The 22,945-nt window shown below is 42.0% G+C and overlaps 1 protein-coding gene across 1 annotated transcript in view; it reads left to right on the plus strand.

The window, feature by feature from the left end:
- Positions 1 to 19,167, plus strand: part of LOC102458991 (solute carrier organic anion transporter family member 1B3) — a 35,185-nt gene extending 16,018 nt beyond the window's left edge. Inside the window, exons 8-15 of the mRNA XM_006121284.4 lie at positions 4,392 to 4,637; positions 5,873 to 6,037; positions 8,375 to 8,570; positions 9,300 to 9,462; positions 11,050 to 11,234; positions 12,356 to 12,420; positions 16,488 to 16,605; positions 17,708 to 19,167. Of these exons, the coding sequence (XP_006121346.2) occupies positions 4,392 to 4,637; positions 5,873 to 6,037; positions 8,375 to 8,570; positions 9,300 to 9,462; positions 11,050 to 11,234; positions 12,356 to 12,420; positions 16,488 to 16,605; positions 17,708 to 17,924 (1,355 nt within the window). The 3' untranslated portion in view covers positions 17,925 to 19,167. The remainder of the gene's footprint in view (positions 1 to 4,391; positions 4,638 to 5,872; positions 6,038 to 8,374; positions 8,571 to 9,299; positions 9,463 to 11,049; positions 11,235 to 12,355; positions 12,421 to 16,487; positions 16,606 to 17,707) is intronic.
- The last annotated feature ends 3,778 nt before the right edge of the window (positions 19,168 to 22,945 follow it).

The raw sequence follows: 22,945 nt of genomic DNA on the forward strand, positions 1-22,945 counted from the left end.
TTTTCACTGTAAAAGTAAAAATTGTCTTAGGTGTAAGTATGGAGAATAGTTTAGTCCCAATTCACAAAAGCACTTCAGCATGGGCTTGTATCCATCCCTATTCAATTTTTTTAAGTATGTGTGCTTCCATTTCAATATATACCTAGGCACCCTCACTGAATGCTTTGCTTAGTCATGTCCTTACTTGGCTAACAACCATTTTTCATTTTAGGTTGGCTAATTTCAAATGTTGGCTGAGCATATAAGATGTTAATTGTTTAACACTACTCTTTGTTACTGAGTTCAAATTTTACTGAGGGGTTATTACTCAAAGGTGATGTTTTCAAAGGGGCTGTTGATGTGCATTCAAATTTTCACACACAGACATGCATGCGAATTCTTTTCCATTCTATTGCAAACACATGAGCATGTGTAACACAAATAAATAATACAGGTTGGACTTCCCTGGTCCGGCTCCCTCAGGACCTAACTGGTCTGGGTCAAGGGAGTTTTCTAGACTAGGGAAGGTTGAGATGGGGCACCAGCCTCTCCGTTGGGCTCCTCTCCCTAGCTCCTTGCCACTGCTGCCCTGGCCCCCTGCCTGCAGCAGCCTTGTGAGCTCCAGTGGACTTGACTGTCCCAGGAGCTCTGGAAGCAACCCTATGGACACTTGCAGCCCTACCAGCAGTGAGTTCTGCAGCCTCCCCTCCCCCTTCTGGCCCCATCAGCTATGTGCATTGGGCCCCCCCCTCATTGGGCTCTGGCGCCCCTGCCTGCCTCCCAGCCCAACTGGCTGTGTGCTCTGGTACCCCATGGGCTCCACTGGCCGGCTCCACTCCCAGCTGCTAGCAACCTCTGTTCTGGGGCTCTCTAGTCCAGCAACATCCGTGGTCCTTCCAGACCCTGGATGTTGCTGGACCAGAGTGTCCCAGACTACAGAGGTTCAACCTGTATGACAGACGTGCTTAAATTTAACACCCATCTGTGATATTTAAGCAGTCTAACATCTCAGCCTATACTTGCAGAAGGAGATTGTTCACCATGCTGCCATAGAGGTGTTTGCTTATTTCGCTTTTTGAAGGCCATGATCTCAACTAAATTTTGGCCGTGTGCGCCATGGTCACTGGATTAACTACAGCTCCTGGTTTCCTAAAGGGAAGTCTCTCCGGTGACAGGCCTCATTCCCTTCACCTCATTTTGGGATGGAATCCTGCAGGTCTCTTGCTCTCAGACCTGGCCTTCAGCTGCAATCCCTCTTGGACCAATCATCATTTCTGAGCAGGTTCAACTGGCATTTTGGATCCACATACAGACTTTCTTCGGAAGCTTCAACAAGTGGCTAATACACTGACCAAGCAGGTTTCTTTAAGGGAAGCATTGCTGGTTCAGAACCAAGGCAATCAGAGGAACAGTTCTTAAAATAATAAACATCTACATGTAAGGTGGTATTAGGGCAACCTTCCATTAACCGGAAGGAATGGATCACAGAGCAGACATGGAGAATGATTGAAGAACGGAAGGCACTCAAACAACAAGTTAACCAAGCAAAAGCAAGAGGCCAGAAACAAGCTGCATCATCCAGATACCATGAAATCGCTGGGGAACTGAAGAAAAGTCTCCGCAGTGATAAGAGAAATTTCATAAACGAGATTGCAGAAAAAGCAGAGGCAGCATCTAAACAAGGAAACCCTGTACAATACAATTTGAGTCTTGAGTGGAAGGAAGAGAAACCCAAGCAGACCAGTCAAAAACAAAGATGGTCAGCTACTTACCTCAGTGGATGAGCCAGCTAGCCAGATGGAAGGACCATTTTGAAGAAGTGTTAAACAGACCACCACCATCAAGTCCACTACAGCTAGAAGTAGGAGAACCCCTAGACATCAACACTGGGGCAATTAAAAAAGAGGAAGTCTGCAAGGCAATAAGGAACCTAAAGAATGGCAAGGCAGCAGGACCTGATAATACTTCACCTGAAGTACTAAACGGAGGAGGAGCTGCTATAGTGGACCTGCTGCACAGTTTGCTAAATCTGATATGGACAACAGAAGAGATCCCAAAGAACTGGAGAAAAGGGCTGCTAGTGAAACTCCCTAAATCCGGTGATCTGTCACTGTGTGAAGAGTGGAGGGGGATTACTCTCCTGTCTATCCTAAGCAAAGTATTAACTAGAGTCATCCTGGAATGAATGAAAGATGCCATAGACCGCAAACTAAGAGAAGGGCAGGCAGGTTTTAGGAGAGGACGATCTTGCACAGACCAGATAGTAACACTTCGGATCATCGTAGAACAATGAATTGAATGGCAAGCACCACTCCATATCAACTTCACAGATTTTATGAAAGCCTTTGATAGTGTGGACAGGCAGTCCATCTGGATCATCATTCAACATTATGGAGTTCCAGGCAAACTGATTATCATCATCAAGAAACTGTATGAAGAATACTCTTGCCAGGTCATCCATGAGGGAAAATTTTCGGAAAAATTCCAGGTCACAACAGGTGTATGCCAAGGCTGCCTTCTTTCACCATTACTCTTCCTGATTGTCCCAGACTGGGTCACAAAAACAGCATATGCTGACTCAGGAGGGGGACTCCAATGGACTCAAACTAGGAAACTTAAAGATCTAGAGTTTGCAGACGACTTAGCCCTGCTTGCAGACAAATTAGAGCATATGCGAGAGAAGACACATGCCCTTCAGGAAACAGCTAAGCGAGTGGGCAAGCTGTGCAAGAGGTAGATCAGTTTGTATAGTTGGGAAGTGTTGGGAAGTGTTATCAGCAGGGCTTGACAATTAAGGTAATCTACTCCTCACAGGTGAGTAGATTATAACCCGGTACAGTGCCGCAGTGTGATCAGCACATGCGCAGTGCGCTGAACCACCCTGCTGGCGAGCAGGGCTCACTGCGGCTTGACGAGCCCTGGTTATCAGCAAGAATGGGAGAACTGAAGAGGACATCAGTGCAAGAATAAGAAAGGCGCAACAAGCTTTTGCCATACTATGACCAGTCTGGGGTACAAGAGCCATTTCAATAAGAACTAAACTATGTGTTTTCAATTCCAATGTGAAATCAGTGATGCTGTATGGCTCGGAGGCGTTGCACGTTGTTCAGAGCAACACTAAAAGAATTCTGACATTTGTCAATAAAAGCCTTAGACACATTCTCCAGCTAAAGTGGTACAATAGAGTGCCAAATGAAATCTTGTGGACTAGAACAAATCAGAAACCAATTGAGGTCCAGATTAAGAAAAGAAAATGGCGATGGGCAGGCCATATTCTGCGTGAGGAATGTATCACAAGACAAGTGTTAGAATGGAATCCAAAGGGAAAGAGGAAAAGGAGACGTTCCAAACAAACATGGCGATGAAGCTGCCTGGATGAAGTAAAAGCAGCTGGCTTACCATGGGATCAAATCAAGACTATCGCTAAGGATCGCAAGAGATGGAGAATGATTGTTGAGGCCCTATGCTCCATTAGGAGCCAAAGAACTAATAGTACATCTACATCTTAGCTATAGCTAAGGCAGGCCTTATTTATCGCAGGCATCTCTACCCTTCCTTTGTCAGCTGAGACAAGCCAGGAGACCCTTGATTTGTGTCTCTCTTATTGTCCCAACAGAGGCTGCCTTTTTATCAGTGACACAGCTTTCTGTTTGGATTTCCTGCCTTGATTCCCCCACCCTGTCCAAACAAGCACACACTTGGAAGCACCATGCAGGCAGTGCCCACAGTAAGGTAGAGGTAAAACTTAATAGGAATTGGCACCTTTATTGTATTTGTGTACCAGCAGGAGGGCTTATTTGAAGCCAATGTCTACTCCTCAGCAAATGTAGCCAGTTCCCACGTGATTTAATTCTTTTGTAGCCACAAAGCAAACAATAGACAAGCTACCCAACAAATAGATAGACATACGATATTCTTAAAAATTATTACAGTTTCCACATTCTCCATAGTACAGACTTACATATGCTATGAATCTGACTGAAACCCCCTAATAGGACCCATCATGTCCTTATTGTTAGGAACATGATTTAATGTTTTGCTGGAAGGTCCTATAAGAAAAATAGATTAGTAGAAAGTACTGCATCCTAGCAGATCCAGGGTGTGTGGGAGACTCTACCTGACACCTATTTCAGATCCCATGTGTTCAAAAGTACTATAAATTCGGAGGCACCTAGCCTTGAATTATACAAGTCAGCAAATGTATGAAGGCAAGGACAAACAACACCACCTAATATATTTAGGTGCCTGCTGAGGCCCTGCTTGCTTTATGGCATCTTTCAATATATCTCATTAACAATGAAAATACTTAGTTTCCTTCTAGTGTACAATGCAGAGTTCCCAGCAATTACAGGAATAGGTGGGGAAGAGTCTTTTTGTTAATAGAATTCACTCTTTGTCTCATTTTATTCTAGGTAGCATAACCATAACGCCAAAAGACTCCCGGTGGGTAGGTGCGTGGTGGCTTGGTTTTCTTATATCTGGAATGATTAATCTCATTGCTGGCATACCATTCTGTTTCCTGCCCAAGAGTCTGAATAAGCCGGAGGAAAAAAATAATGGCAAAACTTCATCTGGTCTCTCCAAAATTAAAGGAGACCAGAGCAAGCAATACAAATCTGAAAGCCATCAGCCAATGAAGTGGTCAGTAGTTTCAAAAGGCAAGTGTTTCATATGTTTTACCAAACTGGAAACCTATCAGCATGGTGTAACACAGCAACCCCCCACTTCTGCCCGCACTCTCCCTCCGTCCCGACACACACTTCTTTGAAGTCATTGGGTGCCCAGCGGCTATGAAGGTCGTCCCTTGTTGAGTTAGGACCTCCATTTAAAAGTTTGCGCTAGAAACAAACTGGAACTGAGGAAAAATGAGTGACCCAAATTAGTTAAAATCTGTGTTAAAATTAGGGATGGGTAAGCATAAAAAAACCAGAAGGGTCTTTTCCCAGCAAGGCAGACTGTATCTTTTCTCACAGTCTTATTATATAGGGTTACGTATTTATATCCAGAATTTATTAAGCCTATGGCCTAGTATGGCTAAGCTAAAATCTTATGGCCAACCCATTCCAAGCAAAGAACCAAGACATCAGTGGATCCAGCACGAAGAACTGGGGCAAAGTTGTCATGAGAAAAGAAAAAAAAAAGAGGGCTGCCCCTTTAAAAGGAGCCTCCAGTCACGTTCAAGCAAAAAAAAAAAAACCTGCCACATTAACAAAAAACGTTTAGAGGCTTTTTGGCCGCATCAGGCTCCCTCCAGCCAACAACATCTTTAATACTCCATCTTTAATGGCTGGTGAGCACAGGGAGTCGGGAGGAGAAGGCCATTTTCAGGGACATGGGGGTGGATTTACGCGCCACGGGGGTGACTTCGCGAGCTGCGCTCTAGGGTGGGAAGAGCCGCATGAGGTTCATGAGTGGCAGATTGGTCACGGCTGCTGTAGGTCTTGCATTTCAGCCTTACTTAGTTAGATACCTATTACATAATTATCCCATCTAACTATGATCTATCATATACTTCTATAATCCTACACCTTAACTCTCTTTAACATATCACATATGACTTAACATGTTATTTAATCATACTATCACACAGTAAATGATTGATAAACTAAAATTATTGGCTGCAGTTCCCAATGCATGACATGGTCACGGTACAGAGGACCCATGGAGAAATCACTTAGGTCTGGTCCTGCAGTGAAATTTGTGTGAGCAGACTGACCCTTCTAATTGAGGACACAATTCTGCCCAGAGATACTCATCTGCAGATCCCACTGAAACCTGTGGAGTAAGCACATAGGTGTCTGAGGGCAGGATTTGGCTCCAAATCTCATATATTGTTTACCAATAATTATTCCAAGCATTTTTAAAAAATGAAACTGTATATCATTTCTTTCAGATTTTGTTCTCTCTCTGAAAAAAGTGTTGAGTAATAGAATTTACATCACATTTTTGTGTTGTACACTGTTACAATTCTGTAGCTTTGTTGGTTTCTTGACTTACAAACCAAAATACATGGAGCAGCAGTATGGTCAGTCAACATCTAGATCTAACTTTGTAACAGGTGAGTGTTATAGTGCTTTGGAAAGTGTTTTGATGTGCCTTTTATTGAGCATTCTGTGAGAAGTTTGGCTATTGTTTCTTTAAGGGATGCAAAAAAAAAAAAAAGAGTCCTTTTTCTGTGATGGAATTATATAAAGCCACCACAGAGCCTAATTTTCTGGTGGACAGCATGACTGTTGTGTGTCTGTTTCCTTTTCACAAGCCAAAATTTTAAAAGATGGGTGCCAGAATAAATTTGCATGAAGTTTTGAGTATAAGGAATTGCTCAGGACTCTATTATGACTTTATCATCAGCAACTTTGGAGCAGACACACCAAGTGGCAGTTTGTGGGAGACAGTCTTACAGGCTTTGTCTACACTTATGTGTATATCTGAGAACCATCCCAGGAGGGTGCTGGGAAATGTTCCTTCTACTCTTTTACATCTATCTGTGGATTTTGTCCATCCATGTACAGAATAAACTTTTCTACGTGCACTAAAGCATGTGGTTTGTGCACCACCAGTAGAAACAAAAACTTCACAGCAGGCACTCTGGTAATCAGCTGAACAGTATTTGAATCTCTCCTGAGCAATGTAATTGAAGAGTAACTGGCCAGAGCTGATTTACATGGCTGGAGGCTGTGCATGAGCAGAGTGGTTGCTCTCAAAGGGTATGTCTAGACTGCATCCCTCTGTCAGCAGAGGGATGCAGTTTAGGCAGGTTGACATTGCAAATGAGGCAGGGATTTAAATATCCCATGCCTCATTTGCATAAAAATGGCCGTTGCCGTGTTTTGCCAACTCAGCACTTTGTCGGCAAAAAGCAGCAGTCTAGAGGGGGAATCTGTTGAGAGAGAAAGCCTTTTTTGACAGATCCCTTATGCCTCCTGCAAGGAGTTTACAGGATCTGTCGAAAAAGGCTTTCTTTCTTGACAGATCTCCCCTAGACTGCCGCTTTTTGCCGTCAAAGTGCTGAGCTGGCAAAACACGGTGACGGCCGTTTTTATGCAAATTACGTGCAGGATATTTAAATCTCTGCCTCATTTGCAATGTCAACCTGCCTAATCTGCATCCCTCTGCCGACAGAGGGATGCAGTCTAGACATACCTGTAGTGAAGCAGTGTAAAAGCAACTCTGGGTTGCAAAACTGAGGGAAGAAGGTTGTTCAGCAGTCCTCCAGACAGTAGTACCTTGGGTAATGGCATATATCTGCAAAGTCTGCAACAGACAGCTGTTCCGCTGCAGGCACATTACTATCGGTGCAAAAGGCAACAGGGACATAGGCTTTGCAAGAGCCAGGACGTAAAGGATTCAGTACATTGTGCAACAGGGGTTGAAGGACTATTGAAACTCATAGACTCGTAGACTCATAGACTTTAAGGTCAGAAGGGACCATTATGATCATCTAGTCTGACCCCCTGCACAGTGCAGGCCACAAACTCATCCCGGTTCATGCTGCAAACTGGCACAGGTCTGTAGATGCCTGCCACTGTCTGCCTCCTAGTGTCCCCACTGCCTCCTGGTACCCCACATTGGGCCTCTACATGGTGTGCGCTGCATGTCACCTAATGTACCAGTGCAGTTGTTCTGGCTGATACTTTGGATGGGCAAAGCCAATGTTCCGTCTAAGGGGAGAAAAATCTCATGGTTCTCTGGATCCTACTTCCTCTCCCATGCTGCAACCAGTGGGGACAACAGCCAGCCACTGTGGCCCCAGGGCCAAGGTGTATGGGGGTGGAGGGACAGCTCCAGGCTTGCCAGAAGGGATAGGCCAGCCAGCTGTCCCCCTTCCCCTGCCCCCCCCACACACACACCTTGCCCTGGGGTCCACAGTGGCTGGCTATTAGCCAGCCACTGTGGCCTTAGTGCTGCCTAGACCACCCCGCACACCTCCCAGCCCTCGGAGCTGCACGGAGCATCCACAGCTGCCGCAGTAGCAGTGGTGGTGGTGGAGAGCCCCGGATCCTTTTAAATTCCTGGTGCACCCTCTCTCCCCTTTGCCTCCACCCCACACCCCATCCGTAAGCCTGGGTACAGGTAATCAACACAAGGGCATAATGTGGATCCTTATGCCTCCTTTTCCTCTCAGGATGCTGCTCGAGTTGGGACAAAGTTTGGTCCTGACTTACACCGCTCTAGATGTAATTTTTACAGGTACATTGACAAAAATATTAGAGGAGGTCCTTGGGCTCTTAAAATGTCATGGTATTTTGAGCCTCCTGAAATAAATGGATGCTATTTTTCAGGCAATATGTTATTCAAATGTTCAGCAATTTCAACACCACACCTGTGAAATCAGTTATGAGTGACTGAATAAGACTATACCACTTCAATATTCCTCCTCTCTCTCCCATTGCAGGAGTAACTGCTTTGCCTGCTGTAAGCATTGGGATATTTTTAGGGGGGTTCATAATGAAGAAGTACAAATTGGGCATCGTTGAAGCTACAAAATTTGGATTGGTGATGTCATTTATGGCTTTTCTCATAAGCGTCGCTCAATTTTTTGTGGGCTGTGAGAACCATGTAGTGGCAGGACTGACAGTATCCTATGATAGGTAGGTATACATTTTCTATAACATATAGCTATACCTTTCTTGAGACGGTAGCAGAGAAGCATTACAAATGTGTGGTTATGACTAACTACAAAGACACCATTTTAGTAATGAGTGTATTCCCTGAAGGCTGGTATACTTAGAAAATGCCAGATGCTAATGAATTTAGATTTATAAATTCTAATGGAATGACACGGATTTACACCAGATGAGAATGCATCCCTCTTTTCACATTAGAGAGAGTGAGAGAGATTCAAACACAGTGAGTGTGTGTAAGTTACATACTGCTAGTTTTTGGACTTGATAATTACATCAGTTTGGGGTATGGGTCTTATTTGAGTAACTGTCAGCATGATTCATATACAAAATTCATTCGGTTTGGTAGCTAGAATGGTGGAACTGAACACAGTCCAGAATTTTACTGGTAGTAAGAACAAAGGGTCTGATTTTTCTCAGCTATAATAACCTGAAATTTCTTTTTGTCAGAATTTTTCCTAACCCAGTAGTTATGTGTATTTCAAATGTACCTGGGATGGAAGCTAACGCAACAAGATCCATGTACAAGAACAGGAATAATTTAAGTTTGTCTATCTGAAATATTAGCTTAGCTCTATGATAAGGACATCAAATAGAAGGGAAAGGAAAAAGTTTCTAAATTAGTCTTTAATGTTTAAATGAAAGATAGCTTTTGAATTAAAATAATTTTATGCATTTGTAAATTTACCTTGTAAGCAAACCAGTGGCACATCATGAAAATAGCCCATTTTCTGCCTGCAATGCTGACTGTAAATGTGCCACAAACCGATGGGACCCTGTCTGTGGAGACAATGGAATCTCATACATCTCTGCGTGTCTTGCCGGATGCAAGGCTTCGACAGGATATGGCAAGAACACCGTAAGTGCCTTGTTGCCCAGGGGTGGGTGGGTTGGTTGGTTTTTTGGTGTTTTGTTTTTGTTTTTTGCTTAAGAATATTGGTATATCAGTGATGGATATTTAGAAAAGATCAAATGGATAACAGAGCAAGAGCAATGATAGTCCATTTGTGGGGACCTCTGAAAACCTCTGACCTTCAAATTAGATGCTGGAGGCTCTGGAGCTTGAGCCCAAGAGTCAGGCTGTGTATTGGAACAAACTCACATTGGGCATTGAGGAGAACACATAACATGTACATTGTTGGAGTTACAGATCTCCATTTGTTTGCCTTTTGTAAATCCAATGTTGGCTACGCTAAGGTTCCTGGCCAATGGGAACTGGGGGGACAGCACTGGAGGTGGAGGCAGCCCACAGAGCCACCTTTTCCTGCCCCCCACCCTTCAACAAAGGGCCATAGAGACATCCCTGAGCCCTGATGCACAGCTAAACTTTTAGCAGCCCAGACATCACAATCAACTGGCAGAGGCGCCAAGACTGACCAGCTGATTGTGATCAATGGATTGGTGGCCACTGAATTAATTATGGATTTATTTTTGTGGGGACAAAAGCAAGAGACAAGAAGCAATTCTTCTGCTCTACTCTGCACCAATTAGACTTCAACTGGAGTGCTGTGTCCAGTTCTGGGCGCCACATTTCAGGAAAGATGTGGACAAATTGGAGAAGGTCCAGAGAAGAACAAAAAAAAATTATTAAAGGTCTAGAAAACTTTACCCATGCAGGAAGAATGAAAGAACTGGGTTTGTTTAGTTTGGAAAACAGAAGACTGAGAGATCACATGATAGCACTTTTAAAGTACATAAAAGGTTGTTACAAGGAGGAGGAAAGAAACATTTTCTACTTAACGTCTGATGATAGTACAAGAAGCAAAGGACTTAAATTGAAGTAAGGGAGTTTTAGGTTGGACATTAGAAAAAAAATTCCTAAGTGTCAGGGTGGTTAAGAACTGGAATAAATTGTCTATGGAGGTTGTGGAATCTCCATCATTGGAGATATTTAAGAGCAGATTAGCCAGATACCCATCAGGGATGGTTAAGATGGTGCTTGATCTTGCCATGAGTGTAGGGGACTGGACTTAATGACATCTCTTAAATTCTCCCTGCTCATCTCGTGACTAGGATTCAACACACTTTCACTGCTGTGAACTGAGTTCAGGTCCTGGTAAGGGAACACAACCATGCCTTTCTGTGAATACTAAACTGCATTATATGATTCAGGCATTACGCGGTGCTGTGTATCAATATTTAAGCTAATCTTAGCTGGACCTGGCAGAGCACTAAAGGATTCTATAGTCAAGATATCTGGCATGCATCTCTCTGAGAAATAAGCTGTGTAGTAAGTTTATAATTGATCCAGAAACTTAACCTGCTTGTGCTTTGTAACCTACCATGTACAAGAAGTACATGACACATAGGAAAGAAACCAAGAAACTACTGAACACAGAAACCTCTGAGAAATGCAAACAAGAGCTAGTTAGAAGCTCCTAGTGTGTTTTTCTGGGCCATGTTTCTTTTCGAGAGGTTTTGCCTTTATTTTCATTCTGTCTTTCAGGTATATCATAACTGCAGCTGCATTGAAATTACAGGATCACAATCAGGAAATAGCTCTGTAACTTTGGGACTATGTCCAAAAAGCGATCACTGTTCAAGAAAATTTATTTATTATTCAGTAATACAAGTCGTAAGTGCCTTTTTCTATGCTTTAGGAGGCATCCCCTTATACGTGCTTACATTTAGGTAAGTGTAATCAAAATCATTATTTTAATATCACTAAGGGCTTTTCCCAGCATGGAGACCTAGAATTCTTAATTTCTCCAAATTACAACAACTTAATTGAAATCTGACACTTTCACTGCTGTCTTCTCTGAATCCATTTTCTATTATGATGCATGAAAGCAGTTTGTGGGAACTACCAACAAATATAACTATTGCTTTTATGCTTTAAATTTCACCCTATTGCTCTTAAGTTGACCCATGACAGCTTTTGCATTTGACTTTTGTATTACTGTGATTAGGAGCTGAAAACACAAATAGATATGTACTGTGTATGAATATGCTGAAGAACAAAAAGAAGTCCATTGAAAACACATTTTGTTGAGAGTTTCTTGATCTGAAATAGGTAGTTATAAATGCTTGGTAATGCGAAGGTTTGATCACCGAGAAATCCCAAAGGCAATTTGGAAGCAAATTCAGTTGGAATTCTAACAAGAGTTCTAATAATTACTTTGTTATATATGAATGTGCAGAAAAAGCATTAAACTCACCTTCTTGCAGACGTAACTTGTTTTAAAGGGTGTTTTTCATGACAATAACTGTAAAGAGATCCAACACAGATAGGACAACTTACACAAAATCTATGTCAGTGTGGTTTAATCTCTTGGAAATTAGTTATACACCAATTTGAGAGATGGCTTTCTTTTCCTCTTTTTTTTAAGAATGAGGCTCCTGAAAACACAGCTGTAGAAATGTCATTACAATACTGCTCCAATTGTACCATTTCTAGAAGCTTTGCATAAAGCAAATATCCTAGTTCCCCCGTCCATGTAATGAAAATAAAGCCTGTAATGAAAAGAATGAATATTTAAGGACACCACTTTCTTCAAATGCTGTGTAGAAGGTGCTGATACTTCATATACATTCTCCTCACTAATTATATGAAGTGTATTGATTTCTCAGGGCAAATTTGATGGAGAGCACTTGATTAGTTCGTATTTTGCATAGTATTTAATGTCTTTTTGACAATTCTGAGACAGCTTCCTTTTGAAGTTTTGCATTCTGTCATTCAGAATAATAATGCCATAGGTAAATTGTGAGTATTTCTAGGGATCGAGGTGATGACTTACATCTGTCTGTTTTAGGTGTGTTCAACCAGAGCTGAAATCTCTTGCACTTGGTCTGCATACACTCGTGATGAGAAGCCTAGGTATGATAAATTATTCTGATTATAGTATTTGAGCTTTTAAAATACCTTTGAGTGTCTGTGTGGCTTTTGATGGCACCAAGTCCATTATCAGTTTGTAAAACAGATGGACATTATGGCAGTGCTATTGTTATTCTAAGTACTTGTTGTATAAGTAGTAACATTGTTAGGCTTAGGAGCCCTAGTCTTTGAGCAGGACGCCACTGTGCTAAGCACGGTGCAAACACAGAACAAAGATAGTGACTGAGTTAGATTCTGGGTTGCTCTTGGATGTCCAAGATGCTGCCAAAAGTGCATTTTTCCAACTGCACCTGGCTAAACAGTGTTTCCTCTCTGATTTGTACCTTACCACAATTACCCAGGATAAGATTGCTGTAATATGCTGTGCATGAGCTTTACCTTGGAAACATTCAGAAACTGACCCTACAGCAGAAGGCTGCTGCCTCCTGTGTAAGTGGAATTGCACTTGACGTGGAATTGAATATCAGGCTAGTGCTCCACGATCTGCGCTGGCTGCTAATAAGCTTCTGACATTCAAGGTGTAGGTTTTAACCTATAAAGAGCCCTAAAAGGTTTGGGATCTGGTTGCCTGTGGTGCATTGCCACAGTTGAGATCAGAAAAGGGACTCAAAATTGGAGCTACCTCAATATAAACAGGAGGGAATTGCTGGTAAATTTTTGTGTGTGAAAAGTCCTCCATTTTGGAACTTAATCCCTTCATTGGTCCACCACAGCCTGGAATGTTCCAGATGTGCAATGACAATTCTCTTCCTTCCTCGTCTCTCCACACTCACATTGAAGCAGCTGAGGAGGGATGGGATGAGATGGATATAGCAATAGGCAATCCTTTGTTTGCTTGTTTGTTTGCTTGTTTGCTTGCTTGCTTGCTTGCTTGCTTGTTTGTTTGTTTGTTTGTTTGTTTGTTTTCTTGTGACTGAGAGAGCCATGCGGTCCCTCTGCATCTAATCAAAGCTCTCCTCTGGTTCTGTCGCCACACCCTGCAAATTCTAGATATGCAAGCAAAGTTAGCAAAACTTTCCTATCCCAGGAGACTATCTTGATTATGACAATCTTGCAGCCCTCTGAGATGGAGGGTCATTCATGTGGCCCACTCATTGGCCTTGGTTGCCTATTGTTGCTCTTGGAGGAATACATACACAGAGAATACACTCCTTTTTAGATTAGGAGTGTGCTTTCCTATATAGAAATGCGATATTTTTATGCAGAAACATGCATGGTTTGGTACAGGATTGGAATCCTGACACTTTTCATAAGGTGAACTACCGTGAATACAAAGGTTAAGCAATATATCATTCCCTCACTCATTTGCACAGCATAGACCAGCTCTCATCTCATTCAGAAAGATACAACATCTCTGAGGCAGATATGGCATATGCCACCTGAGACATTGGAAAGTGAATATGCGTTTTCAGCTGTCCTCAATGAAGCAAATGTTTTAGAAAAAATAATAACATTCAGTAAATGTTAAAAAAAAAAAAATACCTGAAGCCCATTTTCAACCATATGTCAGGGACTGACTTGAAATGAAGTTTAGATTCCTAAGTGCCTACATCATTCTGTGAAATAGGACTTCGCTAAATTATTTAGGCCCACATTTTCAAATATATTTAGTCTTTGTTCTGCTCGGCATTACAATACCTAAATGACTTTGTAGCTTAAGTCTCATTGAAAGTCAATGGGACTTAGTCTCCTAAGGCCTGCGTTCACATGGATACCTAAATTCCTGACTCGGGTATTTAAATTTCAGTTTTAGGCTCATAAGCTATAGGCACATAAACTCACTTGGCCTCTAAGGTTTCAGGTCAGAAGTTCTTTCAGTGCCCATTAGAGCTTGTGTGCTGCTACCTCACTCTAGGCCTCTGAACATTTGTCTCCCATGTATGCCCCTGAGTAATTCACAACCCAGTATTGTGTGGGGTCCCAGTCCAGTTGATGTAACAAGAGGCTACCTACGGAATAAGTTCCCATTTTAAATCTGGCGACTAGAGTAGAAGATGGTACCTACCTTATACCTGTTAGCCCAGCAATTTAGAGCTTTCACCTACAAGGTGGAAGACCCAGACACAAATCCTCCCTTTCTTGAAGGGGCAGAAAGGATTAGAACATTAAACTCTGACCTATGGTATATTCTGCTGTGAGTCTCCCTCAGTCTCTGTGAGAGGGGCGTGGCTTAGCACACACCTGTCTTGGAGACATCTTCCATTGGCTAAGCTTAGGCAGCTCCCCATCTAGTGTGCTGGTGTAACTGCTGACAGGCACATTTGAACCTGGAACCTCTGGAGCTTAGTGCATGATTCTTTGCAACTTGAACTATAAAGCCAGCTGACTCTTTGATTAGGCTGTGGAGCTCACTCATTCTTATCTCTCACTGTAAGTGGTCTAAGGATGTTGTGAAGACCAGGACTTTAACAGGGTTCAAAAAAGTGCTGGATAGATTCATGGAGGTTCGGTCCATCAATAGCTGTTAGCCAGGATGGGTAGGAATAGTGTCCCTAACCTCTGGTCTGGAAATGGATGACAGGAGAGGGATCACGTGATGATTACCTGTTGTGTTCCCTCCCTCTAGAGGGAGACAGGATACTGGGTTAGATGGACCTTTGGTCTGACCCAGTATGGCTGTTCTTATGCTCTTATGTTCTAAGTGACACTACAAGGGACTGTGAACCACACCCAATAGGTGTGTGGGTTACACTGGCTTATTTGAATTACATCATAGGATGCCTGTCTCCTCCCCATGCAGTCGGCTAGGTGTTCAGCTTAGGCTTTGCAAATTGTAATTTTGTTCCTGTGGTTTTCTAGGGGCCTAAAAGTTAGGTATTGCCATGCTCAGTATCACCGCATCTACATAGTGATTTAGCCTCTAAATGACTAGGCTACTCTTGAAAATGTGACTTCGGTGCCTGGGTTATACTTTGCAATGATGTGTGGGGTAATGCCTAAATACCTTTAAAATCTGAGCACGAGGCAGTGTTGATCATTTTGCCCATCTCCTTTTGCACTTGGTTTCATCCACTGATGGGGCAAAGGGGCAATTTCCCCAGGGCCTGGTGATTCAAAAGGCCCAGAGGCTCCCAGATACCAACACCTCTACTGCCACAGGAGTGGCAGTGGTTGGAGCCCTGGGCCCTTAAAATTGCCACTGGAGCATGGCATGGCGCACTCTGGGTGGTTCTGAGAGCTGGAGAGGACTGTGTGGTGTGCGCCAGATGGTGCTGAGAGCTGACTTCCTGGAGTGTAGAGTTGGCCCCTCTGCTTTGCCCAGGGGCTGGTGGAGGTTCCAAAGAGGATGGAGAAAGGCTGTTCTCCGTAGTGACGGATGGCAGAACAAGGAGCAATGGTCTCAAATTGCAATGGGGAAGGCCTAGGTTGGATATTAGGAAAAACTATTTCCAGTGTTGGTGAAGCACTGGAATGGGTCACCTAGGGAGGTGGCAGAATCTCCATCCCTAGAGATTTTTAAGTCTCGGCTTGACAAAGCCCTGGCTGGGTTGATTTAGTTGGGGTTGGTCCTGCTTTGGGACTTGATGACCTCCTGAAGTCTCTTCCAGCCCTATGATTCTAAGTCTGTCAAACTCACCAACTCTGGTTTTATTTCTCCCTTTACCTTCCCCCCTCTCCCATGCATTTTTTACAGTGGTAAATAAAAAACAGAGCCAGCTTCATGAAATGAATTTTACCCCACTGCAAGAGTGTCAGGATGAGGTCTGTGTGCTACTAAAAGTTGTGAAAAATGCTGTAGTAATTGAGCTGCAAACCAGCAGCATTTTATAGAACAATTTGAGAGCTGCTAAGCTAATAATACATACTGGAGAAAGCAAGAGTGTGTCACCACAGCCTGATAGCCTGGCCAGCCATGTCACAATGGAGCTCTAAACAGCACCAAATTCAGTCACCCCATTTATTCTTCTGGAGCATTCTTTCCAATTAAAGGGAGGAAGTGGCTCCCTATTGCCTACCCAGAGCACCACTACAACCTGGGGCAGGGTTTGGAGCTTATATGAAAATGCTATTATCTTTTCCATGATATATTTTTGATTCTTTTATTGCAGCCGGAATTCCAGTCCCAGTTTACGTTGGTGCATTAATAGACAGGACATGCTTGAAATGGGGAAGCAGTAGCTGTGCACAGCGAGGCGCTTGTAGGATATATGACGCTGATGCGTATCGGTAAGTTTGCTCAAAACACAGAGTGGTTGCGAGTTGCTTTTCTGCATCAGGATTCTAAATTATTTCTTCTTCTGGCCATGGTCACTGAATGTTGGCTTCACCTCCATATAGGTCTCAAATGTGAAGAAATCTCCATGTTAACTAATCTGGGGGCCAAATCCTAAAGACTGTACTCCTAAAGGCCTTACTTATTCAGGCAAAACTCTCATTGACCTTATGAATTAATCTTTCCTGAATAATAGATCTATGTTCTATGCTTTGGACCAGCTCAGAAATCCATAGTCACTATGGCCTGGTCTACATTAGGGGATAAGTTCGCTTAAGATACGCAACTTCAGCGACATTAATTGTGCAGTTTAATTTTAAGTACCTTAGCTTGAATTTTGGTGGCGTCCACACTGTGGGAAGTCGAAGGGAGCACACTTTCCCTTTGACTTCCCTTGCTTCTCGTAAGGACTACCGACATCGCTAATTCGAACTTTGGAAGATTGACTGTGGCTGCTTCGATCTTATCAGTAACATAGACATGGCCCATGTGATTTACAAGCAGGAACAGAAAAGACATCCAAATTCACACTGCCTACCATGCATATTGGAAAGACTGCCCACTTTGCTTTTTGGCCATGTTTAACCTGTGAGCAAATGAAAATAAATGCCATTGGGCAGCTGAGGACAAATACATTGTGGTTGCGCTTAACAAGTGTTTCTCTACAAAGCATTTGCCTGAAGACTATTCAAAGCAACTATTTTTTTCACATTTCGTACAACTTAGTGGCTACACATTTGTGGAGTATTTCTATTTTTATGCAAGGTAGCCAGGACAAGGGATCCTATGACACAGGCTTATAGGAATCCTGGCCCCAGAAGCTCCTACAAATTCAGTAGGAGTAGAGGGAAAATGTCCACTTGATAGCACACTTCACAAAGTCATGTGAGATTTTGTCTCCTAAGCTGTTATGTGAAAGAGTTCTGGAACTAATGTGCATTTCTGATTTCTTTTTGTGCCGTTCTTGAAAGGATCCATTTAAATGAAGTTAGTACATGCAATTTTTTGAAGTTTGTTTATATTAGAAGAACTGTTGTTTGTCATTTGTCTTCACAGGTATACCTACCTTGGCCTAGTAGCAGGCTTAAGAGTACCATCCTACTTCTTAGGTTTCTTTCTTTATGTATTGGTGAAGAAACACTACCAAGCAAAGGACCCCAAATCCACAGAAAATGAAGGGCAAGAAAGTGTTCCTATGAACAAAGACACTAACTCAAAAAGCAATGAATATTTGTCAAGTTCTTCTGATGTGGAAAAAGAATCATGTATTTAGAAAAAACGATTCCATCCATGTTGCATGAATGAGGACGGCATCTTTTAAAATCAACTTGCAGAATGTCCTGAACAAAAGAATCACACTGCTTAGAATGTAAAACCTGAATGAATACATAGTCACTAGCAAGAGCAGTTAGGTGCACATTATGATTTATATTAAACTTCCTTATATGAATCTGCTTGTCAGTGACACACACTACTAATTCCATGAACTAACTAATGAAGAAAATGCTGTTTAACATGGATTAATTGCAACTGTTTGTACATTTTTGAATGGTTGGAATGTGATTTTAGGCACAATAACTGCATTCCAAATACTACACTGGAACACCTCAGTCCTACCACAGATCCACTTTGCATAAGTTTTAAGTATCTACAGGCAGTCCCCGGGTTACATGGATCCGACTTACATCGGATCCCTACTTACAAACGGGGTGAGGCAACTCCGCACTAGCTACTTCCCCCCAGCAAACCAGGGAGACGCGAAGCTAGCGCTCCCCCCAGCAGACCAGGGAGATGCGGAGCGGCTTTTCTCAGCAGACACCTCAGCTTGAGAATAAAGGACTGAGGGAAGTGAGGTGTGGGAGAATAAAACTGAGCTCTGGAGAAATGTTTGGCTAGAGTTTCCCCTACAATATGTACCAGTTCCGACTTACATACAAATTCAACTTAAGAACAAACCTACAGTCCCTATCTTGTATGTAACCCGGGGACTGCCTGTATACAGAACTGAAGGAGCTAATATCATTTTCTGAACTCTGGCCTGCCAGTGCATGGCTTAGGTAGAAAACCCAACCCCTCTATTTTCCTCTCTAATTTAATGGAGACACTCTCAACTTGACAATCATATTTCCAATGAACAGTGTTCTGCCTACTGAAGTTGTAGGTAGAACTAGTCACAAAATGGTATTTCTATTCCACCGGAAGCTCCACCTTTTCAAGTTTTGCTTTCTTCCTAAGTTAGAACAATAAGCTGAGATTCTTAAGAATACTGTGAAATAAAAATTTCAAAGCATTTTTTCGGAAACCTCAAAATGACTTCACTGAAACATATTGACAAATATTCATTGCTCAACTTTTGTGTTACATTTGTAGCATAAATGTTTTAATATTTTGGTTTGTATATTGTTTTGTTAAATGATAATATAATATAATATCAACTTGAATGTAAAATTGAAATAATAAAGTCAAAATAAAACATTTTGACCTTATTGAAATAAAACATGTCAACTTTATCAAAATGGAATATTTCTATTTTATCAAAACAGATTATTTAATTAATTTCCAGTTGAAAATGTCAATGACATCAGTATGTTTTGTACAAAATGTTTCAATTTCACTAAATCAACATTTTCCAAGGGAAAACTGTTCTGTTGGAAAATTTTCATCTGTCTCTAGTTGTAAGAAACACCTAAGATTTTTCTGAATGGAAAAAAGTCAATTATTTTTCTTTAGTTTGTAGATTTGGACTGTACTTTGTGTATAAACAGTTTCACTGTTCCTCAGCCTAATGAGTTTCTCCCTGACAAAAAGGACTTCTCTAGACATCCAGAGGAGAGCACCAAAACCTGGATAATTTATTTTTTAAAGAATGCAAAAATAAGCTTTCCACAACAAACCAGGGTGTAATATTTAAAGATTTCACTTTCAAAACAAGGAATTTTTCAAAAGCATCTCTGAGGAAGTCAGTGGAATTTGTCCTCCTAACTTGCATGCTTTTTGGAAAATCCTACCACATTGCAAAAGCATTCCATTGACAGTTTAGCACAATTTTACTAATATTAAAGCCACAACAAGTCCAGCTTCTGATACTCTTCCCATAGTTTTTATATCAGCTTTTTCCAAATGTATTCACATTACTTTCAGTGCAATTAATGATAAAGTAAATGATGGAGCAATATTGGGAGCCTAATTGTAGGCACCATTTTTTAAAAATCATGACTGACTCATCCATCATATCTTTAAGTACATTGATAATTATTTTTTTTAAGAAAGTTTAAAGTGAAGATTATTAAGTGAGTTCAAAGTTGTAGCATTTTATCAAAATTAGAATAAATTTTATACTAAGTCGATCAGTGAAATATTTTTCAGATTTGTAGTGACTTTATTTTTTCAAAGCAAAACCCAGATGGTTTCAGCTATTTTATTCTGAAGCTGATCTCTGTTACCGTGCCATATAACAACCAGCAGAGGGCACTCAAAGAATATTACTTACTTAACTATTGGAACTCAAGTCTATCTTGTTTATTATATACCAAATCCTAATCCTCACTGTTTTTAGGAAAGCTGAACTCTAGAGGGTGTCTTTGAGACAGTCTATATTACCTGTTTCAAAACCATTGCTAAATCTAAATGATAGTATTTGAAATATGCCACTCAAAAGAAAGCCTCTAGTCTAGGCATTTCATCATGCTATTGGACTCAGTCCTAGTAGAATCCCATAGGTTTGGTGACTGTTTTAGACATCAGGTGCCTAAAACTTCCCCTACAATGGGGGTTTTGCTTGAGTAGGGATCACAGAATTGGAGCCCAAGACTAGACGGTAAAACATAAAATAACCTCTACTGTTATGCAGGAATTTCCATGTGGTGTGAGGTTTTTTGTTTGTTTGTTTTTGTGACATACAACTGCAATACATCAAAAGAAAACCGTAAATTACCACACACAATTCAATTTAACATATGTTATTACCACGGGGCCCATTTACTGGATGTTTTTCCTAAAATGATCAATAGTGAAACAGTTAACAAGGTTCCTCATGCCTGTTGTCTTTAGATTTCAGGGATACCACCTCATTGAGGAGGCAGATGTAACATAAGCAGACATAAGCACTCCCATGGCCAAGATGGAATTTGCTCTGTAGATAGGTCTGGCACATGCAGGCATGCAGCAGCAAAAGTTCCTTCCACCCCAAGGACACCTGTTCACACACAGAAGAAAAGTGCAATGAATAGAGTAAAGGGAAATATTTATTTACAGAGGGATGAAAGGAGAAAAACAACAGGAGAAATATAAAGGCTGTTTCTTTCAACTCAAGGCAGCACAGGCCCTGATTACCACAGTGCAAAAGGGCAGACACTGAGCAATGGGGCTGTACTCAGAGTTCAGGTGTGCTGGGAAATGTTCAAGTCCGGTGGTGTTCCTGGTCATCTTCAGCACCAGCAAACTTTCCCCAACAAACCACTCTGGTGCCCTCTTCTGCCAAGCCACACAGAGCAACAAACTTCTTCCTTATTCCCAATGCAAAGTCACAAGTTCTGGCGTTCATGGCTCCATACAACATTGTGCAGCAGTGATACTGGGTGCAGCTCTGGTTTGTCTTCGGATGATTCCTCCCTGGCACAGTGCTCCTGCTGGCTCCTGTCCAGGGGCATCCCCAGCCAGCTGTTCTGCCCTTTTAGTAGGTTCTTGGCTGCTTCATTATGCAAGGGCCTGCTTGCTGCAGACCTCCTGGCTGGGACTCCAGACACACCCCGTCTGTTGCTCTCCCCTTTCTGCTCCAGTCCCTCAACAGCACTTCTTCCCCCTCAGGGAAAAGAATTAAAGGGGCAATGTTTTCTACACCCCAAAGGGGTTACACAGGGCAGGACACACCTCTCAGAGGTATAGTGTCAGGTTGTCTGCCAGAGTCAGGAAGACAACATGACCCTGTTCACACTTACTGCCAGACTTTTAAAGGCATCCAAGTGCCTAGAAATGCAAGTAGCCTTCCTGTGGGATTTACAAAGATTTTAGCCCCTTAGTTGCCTTTAAAAATCCCACCTGCCAGTTGTCAGTGCTAGAAACCCATTGTTCTGGTAAATAAAAGTCAAGAGCCCAGAGAGTAATTTGACAACAATGGATGGATCCCATGCCAAATATGTCTGGAGTGGAATCACAGAGTACAAGGACCTAGATATTAGCCACATCCAGAAATAAAGTACCATAATAAAGTGTATTGTGCAAAATCTATTGATCTGTTTAGAAATTTCAGTATTGCCTGCTCTGATTAACCATACCTGAAGGAAACAGTGGGAGAATTTTTCAAATGAAGAGAGATTTATTTGTGGCTGTAGGGCAAGGAGGGCGGCACGCTGAATGTGAGTAGGCTGTTACAACTCTTTCCCTGCTGTTTTCTTAGCAACCCATGTGTTGATTGATCCAGAGGTGTCAGTAAGCAGGCCTCTGGAAGCTGAATTGATGAGCCATCTCTTCAAGCCATAAAACCCTAGAGTTAGTTGTGTGTTTGTTTAGGGGCATAGTAGAAATCCTTTGACTTGCATGGCTGACATTAATATTACCTAATGTATTTATTAATTATAAGATTTTCCCAGCATTGCTTGGTCTTCACTGAAGCCGCAGCTACACCAGTGCAGCTAAAGTGTTTTACATGTAGACCAGCTCAAAGAAATATATCTATTTCTATATCTCTAAGGAAAATAAAATACTGCTCAAGACAGGAGGGAGGGAGAAGGCAGGTTTGCACACCACCTACCGAACACCTAGATGTCAGATTTACTTGACACATGGACCTGGTATAGTAACCAGAGAAACAGGTACCTGAGCTGCAAGCCATGCTTAAATGAACAGCTAGACCTATGAAGCTGCAAGGAATGGTTTACTGAAGCAGTTATGGTTGACATGGCTGACTCAAAACAAGACATGAGGAAGGCGAATGAAAATTCATTAGTAAATGGGCCAGCCATCTGCTGTGGAACCTTAGTCTCTTCATTCAGAGCCACCTCTCTGAACAGACAAGTTCTACTCAAGCTGAGATATAAGTGCACATATGACAAACTAAAGCCAATAACCTGGCAGTTTTATTCATATTGATAGAGATTTTCAGCTAGTGTAAATCAGTGTAGCAACATGGTTTTTCATGGACCAATACTGATTTACATAAATTGAGGGTCTGACCAATTTTGCTTCACTTGACACAGTAAGAAATAAAGCAGTAGTTTTTAAATATGCCTAAAATGATAATTGGCTTCCTGGCAAAACTAGTTGTAGACAGACACTTGTCCTTATAGTATCATTACT

Source organism: Pelodiscus sinensis, chromosome 1 (genome assembly GCF_049634645.1).
Source record: "Pelodiscus sinensis isolate JC-2024 chromosome 1, ASM4963464v1, whole genome shotgun sequence".
NCBI lineage: Eukaryota > Metazoa > Chordata > Testudines > Trionychidae > Pelodiscus > Pelodiscus sinensis.